Genomic DNA, 6,156 nt, shown 5'->3' with positions numbered 1-6,156 from the left:
CTGGGTTCAGTCCAGGTTTGCCTTTCTTGTAAAAGCCTCTGGTTCCCCAAACAAATTTGTAAAATTTCTCTTATTTAAAACTAGTTTAGCTCCTAGATTAATTAATAGTGCATGCTAGGGAGTGGTATAGGGACTTAGTTTTTCTGCGCCGATCGAGAGTTAGAAGCTATAAGCAGTGACTTAATAGGAAATATAATATTAGTGAGCAGTGACAGTGACCTAATTGGAAATAGAATATTAGTGAACAGTGACAGGGACTTAATAGAAAACCAAACGGTAGAAAGTAGTGACAGTGACTTAATTGAAAAAAAAGTATGTTTACTAATTGACAGCAAAATTGAAAATAAAATATTGGTAAACATTGACGGCGACCCAATTGAAAATATAGCATTTACAAATAGAAATATTGACTGAAGATTATCAGATAGCATTAACAATGATTCATTGAAGGATGGAAATGATGATAATAAGATCAGTGACCAGTTAAATATAAAAAGTAGTGACTATTTTTTAAAAGATAATGAGCATATAGCAAGGGAAAACATTAGGAATATCTGACGTAGATATACCATATATATATAGTATTGATATTATTGTCGCAGAATATCCACGGATGTTTATTTAATTCTTTGATTTGTTCCGCAGGTCAAATGTTAGTACTCCTCTCAATTTCGTTCAGCCAGGAAGTGACTCTGTCTCCCTCGCTCCGATCTCTCGTTTAGTCCATCGATACTTAAACGGCCAAGACGATACTATCACTAACAATACTAGTGATATTCCCTCTCTGACCTAATTCCACATAGTTCTAGTTCGCAGAACTAGAACTATCGAAACTTATTACGATATTTTATACAAGGTGCAAGATTAAATGTAAATACAATTGTAGGTTAACGATAATAATAGTAATACAATCTAACAGCTCGGCCATCCTGACAATTAGATCGTCCTCGATCGTGAGTTTGTAATTAAGGTTAATTGTAATTATATGTGTATATATATAAAATGTTAACTACTTAGGTTGGAGTTATTTTCACACTGATTACGCCAATCGGCCCATTTCCTCAACCGGCATGCCTCTACAACACCGTCATACGGGATTTGACTTATCTGGCAATTTTCAATGTCGTTTAACACGTATCTGTCATTCGGCAATACCTTCCTGACGATGTACGGACCCCTGTATTTTGGAACAAATTTTTTATTTGTACCGATTGTGGTGTCAATGTTTCTCATTACAACGAAATCTCCCTCTAAGAACTCAATGTGGGTTTTGTGCTTCCTTTCAAAATACTCTTCACTCTATGCTCAATTTTATCTAAAGATTTCTTACGTATTGATTCTAAATCACCTTGCGGTTGGTCTTGCTTGTCATCTAAATATTCTGTCAACGCGTCAATATTACAACCCCTTTGCTGAACTCCAAATAACAACACTGTAGGCAATTCTTTCGTGGTCGAGTGCACTGAGTTGTTAATTGCAAATTCTGCCTTTATCAAGAGTTTACTCCAATCTTCGTGATTTATTGGCTCAGTTATTTTGGCCAACATAGCTTTTATGGTTCTGTTCACCCGTTCTACCTGACCATTCGCTTGAGGTGACGCAGTTGCTACTTTCACATGTTCTATATTATTTTCTAACAGAAATTTACTAAATTCTAATGATGTAAAACATGATCCTCTATCACTTATAATTCTACGTGGACGACTATAGAATTGAAAATACTTTAAAAAACAACTGTTGACTTCTTTCGTGCTTGTCGTATTTACAGAAAACAATTTTACAAATTTCGTAAACGCGTCAATGATGACTAGCACATGCTTTTTCTTTGATATAATAGCGGGAAGTGGTCCAAAATGATGTACGTGTAATGTATCAAATGGGATTGGTCGCTTAGGAATATTGTGAAGTGTTCGGTTGTTTGCGTGTGTGGGCACTGAAAACATTATGCAATTTAAGCAGTTTCCTATAAATGAATCAATTTTAGATCTCATATTCGGAAACCAATAGTGCCTTAGGATTTCTTTCATACATTTTTCAGTTCCTAAATGACATAACTTCTCGTGAACTCTTCTGATTATGTGCGTTTCCATTTCAGCTGGGACATAAAATAATTCGACGTCATTCTCATTTAATCTATACACAATTCCATCACTCAAAGAAAATTTCTTAACAGGTCCATGTTCCAATTGTTCTTTCAATTTCTCTATATAGTTGTCTCTGTTTTGTGTTATCTGAAGCTGAAGACTAATGTCATCAATGTCAATTACGGAAACTATTCGGTCTTTGTTATCACTTTCATGAATTGTAACTACTGGCTCATATTCAAAATCTTGATTAAGCGCTGAAGGATATCTACTAAGCGTGTCAACATGGGCCATATATTTTCCATTGCGATGTTTCAGAGTGTAATTATAATTAGCTAACTCCATGGCCCATCTGGCAATACTTGAATTAAGGCGTCCTTTTCCTAAACATAAGACTACTGCGTTACAATCCGTTATAATTTTGAACGGAATTCCTTCTAAATAGATTCTAAACTTCCTTAATGAATAAATCAATGCTAATGTTTCGAGCTTGAAACTTTCATATCTTGCTTCTAGTTTGGTCGCTCTCTGTGAAAAAAATGCCGTTGGGTGAAACTTATCATCATTTTGTTTCTGCAACAAAATTCCACCAAAACCTTCACTACTTGCATCACAATGCAGCTCTGTTTCTCGATTTGGATTATAAAGAGCCAATACTGGGAACGAAATTAGTTTCTCTCGCAGATATTCAAAAATTTGTATGCACTTGTCTTGACGTTCAAACTTAGCCCCTGGTTTCGTAAGTTCCTGTAATGGTTTTGCTATTTTTTAGTACGCCGGAATAAAACGCCTAAAATAGGAGAATAATCCTAAACACTTTTGCATTTCATGGCGATCCTTTGGCAACGGAAGATTCTTAATTGTTGCTGTGTGCTCGCAGTTTGGGCTTATTCCTTTTCCACTAAGTGTATATCCTAAGAATTCGATACTTTCATAACCAAATTGACATTTACTAATCTTAATTTCTAATCGATATTCAGCGAGAATTCTTAATACTCTACCTACTGTTATGAGGTGATCATTTAACGTTTTGGAACCTATAGCAATATCGTCCATATAAACTACTACATTACCTTCGCGAATTAATGGTTGCAAGATAAAATTAATAAATCTCATAAATACTGCTGGTGAATTCATAAGTCCGAAGGGCATTCTTGTATATTCATACTGACCACTAGGTATGACAAAACTTGTATACTGCACCGAATTCTCTGATACTTTTACCTGGTGATATCCGTGTTTCAAATCTAAAATTGTAAAAATTTTATTCCCTTCCAATCTCTCTAAACAGTCATCTATTAGAGGCAACGGATATCCATCACGAATGCATATCTTATTAAGCTGCCTGTAATCTACACACATTCTTTTTTCTCCTGATTTTTTCTTAACTAATACTATTGCAGAAGTATAGGGCGAGTTACTTTCTCTTATAAAGCCTCTTTTCAATAATTCATCTATTTGGGCATCTACTTCTTTTTTCTCTTGGTATGAAAGTCTTCTTGGAACGGAGCGTACAGGTTCTTCTGTCTTCAGTTTTAGATTCATTTCATAATTATGCTGAATTGCTGGGATATTACTTAAATCTGAATAGTTAAATTTGATCACTTCAATGAATTTACTACGTTCTTCATCACTCCGCCTCGGGTCTATATTGAAGCAGTCATCTTCATTTGTTATATCAATACTATATATATATGGTATATATATGTCAGATATTCCTAATGTTTCCTTTGCCATATGCTCATTATCTTTTAAAAAATAGTCACTACTTTTTAAATTTAACTGGTCACTAATCTTATCATCATTTCCATCCTTCACTAAATCATTGTTATTGCTATCTGATAATCTCAACTCATTATTTATATTTGTCAATACTATGTTTTCAATTGGGTCGCCGTCAATGTTTACCAATATTTTATTTTCAATTTCACTGTCAATGTTTACTAAGTCAGTTTTCAATTAAGTCACTGTCACTAATTTCTACAGTTCTGTTTTCTATTAAGTCCCTGTCACTGTTCACTAATATTCTATTTCCTATTAAGTCACTGTCACTGTTCACTAATATTCTATTTCCTATTAAGTCACTGTCACTGTTCACTAATATTCTATTTTCCATACTTACTTGCATTACTCGTTTTAAATTTTCAATTCTATTTTCAAAAATCAATTTTATTCCATAATGTTCAAGGAAACTACGCCCCAGAAGGACATTACTAGATACATAATTATTGGGTACAACGTAAAATATGAGTTCTTTCTCTATGTTATGAAAATTTACTTTAACAACTATTTTTCCAAAAGTGCTTATTCTTGAACCATTTACTCCACAATACTCAGTTGGTCTTAGTACATCATCAAAATTTACATAAGGCATCGCCGCACGCTGCATCAAATTAATAGCGCTACCGGTGTCCAACATGGCAGAAAGAAATTTAATATGATACCTGCGTTTTATATCAGTGTAAAAATATACCCCTACCTGATTCATAATAGGAACAAACATATTGTGCTGCTCTCCGTCGTCCATCATCGGCTGGTTGCTGGCTGTATTCACGGATCGTTGAGTTGGCACAGGCTTCTGTTGGCAATCCTTCACCTTGTGCTGCATGGACCCACACTGGAAGCACGATCCCTTCTCCCGCAGAGGTGCGGGACACGATGAAGCGTAATGTCCATGCGCTGAACAATTATAGCAGCGCACCTGGTTCTGGTCAGGTCCTGATGCACTCATCTCAGAGCGCTTGAAAGTCGTCTGGGTACTCTTCCTTAAAGCCTCGTATTGACGGGCCAGCTCCTTAAGTTTTCCAATGGTCGTCGCTGAATACAATAAGGCGATACTGGTAGAACGATCGCGAAAACCATCAATGATAAACTGAACCGTTAATTTTTCTTCGATGTCGGCACGCATAGCAATTTCTTCCATCAGAAGAATGTATCCCATTACGGAGTTCTTCCCTGGATTGAAAGTGGTTTCCTTCAAGAGCAGTACCACATCAGCAGTTGAATTACTGCGACCAAAAGTTTTCAGGAAGTTTTCTTTAAACTCATCGTAAGTCTTCGATTTGTCGACACGCATGAACAAGTCCGCCTCGGTTCCCGCTTTCATCAACATTCGCACACAGCGAAGTCGAAAATGGTTGCTTTCGTTCACGCCTCTGCACATCCGTTCAAAATCCAAGATCCATTTGGAGCCTTCATCATTTTCACTGGCGGAAAATGGGACAACAAGCTGCTTAACCATTCGGATATCGTCCGTCACATTATTATCCATTGTCATTAGAGCAGCTAGTTTCTTCTTCTTCTCAGCCACCCTAATTGCTGCGTCGAGCAAGTCTTCTTCATCTTTTAAATCGTCCATCTGATCGCTTTCAGACACTTTTCCCTCTATGTTAACGTTATGGTGGTTTTCAATTTCCAATTTCTCCAGACTTCCAGATACCTCCTCCATTCCACCACTTATGGCAAGTTTGCGTAGCTGTCTTAGTGTTGCGCTGGCTGGAAAAATTATCTCATTCTCCAGCAGCCACTCTGTAATTTTTTCTTTGTCCATCATTTCATCAGCCATTTATGAAATGATGAAAATACTTATTGTCGTGGATGCCACTGATCCTATACTTATGTAGGCTTGTACTTTAAAGTGTCTCGATCCCACTTCTGAAGTTATTGTCGCAGAATATCCACGGATGTTTATTTAATTCTTTGATTTGTTCCGCAGGTCAAATGTTAGTACTCCTCTCAATTTCGTTCAGCCAGGAAGTGACTCTGTCTCCCTCGCTCCGATCTTTCGTTTAGTCCATCGATACTTAAACGACCAAGACGATATTTTACGCAAGGTGCAAGAGTCGATATTATGTGGGTTAACAATACTAGTGATATTCCCTCTCTGACCTAATTCCACATAGTTCTAGTTCGCAGAACTAGGACTATCGAAAGTTATTACGATATTTTATACAAGGTGCAAGATTATATGTAAATACAATTGTAGGTTAACGATAATAATAGTAATACAATCTAACAATATAAAAAATGAAAATTGCTCCTATAATATAGACCCGAGGCGGAGTGATGAAAA

The 6,156-nt window shown here is 36.3% G+C and overlaps 1 protein-coding gene across 1 annotated transcript; it reads right to left on the bottom strand.

Moving 5' to 3' along the window:
- Positions 1-4,246: 4,246 nt before the first annotated feature.
- Positions 4,247-5,851, bottom strand: LOC121404204. Its single transcript, XM_041593437.1, has 2 exons — positions 4,564-5,851; positions 4,247-4,486 (listed from the first exon to the last, which is right to left on the bottom strand). The coding sequence occupies exons 1-2, from the start codon at positions 5,647-5,649 to the stop codon at positions 4,478-4,480; spliced, it is 1,095 nt and encodes a 364-aa protein (XP_041449371.1). The 5' UTR covers positions 5,650-5,851; the 3' UTR covers positions 4,247-4,477.
- Between the last annotated feature and the right edge of the window lie 305 nt (positions 5,852-6,156).

This window comes from Drosophila obscura, unplaced genomic scaffold, assembly GCF_018151105.1.
Source record: "Drosophila obscura isolate BZ-5 IFL unplaced genomic scaffold, ASM1815110v1 contig_188, whole genome shotgun sequence".
NCBI classification, from domain to species: Eukaryota; Metazoa; Arthropoda; class Insecta; order Diptera; family Drosophilidae; genus Drosophila; species Drosophila obscura.
The sequence above is the reverse complement of the archived record's forward strand: the minus strand, read 5'-3'. Positions and strand labels throughout refer to the sequence as shown.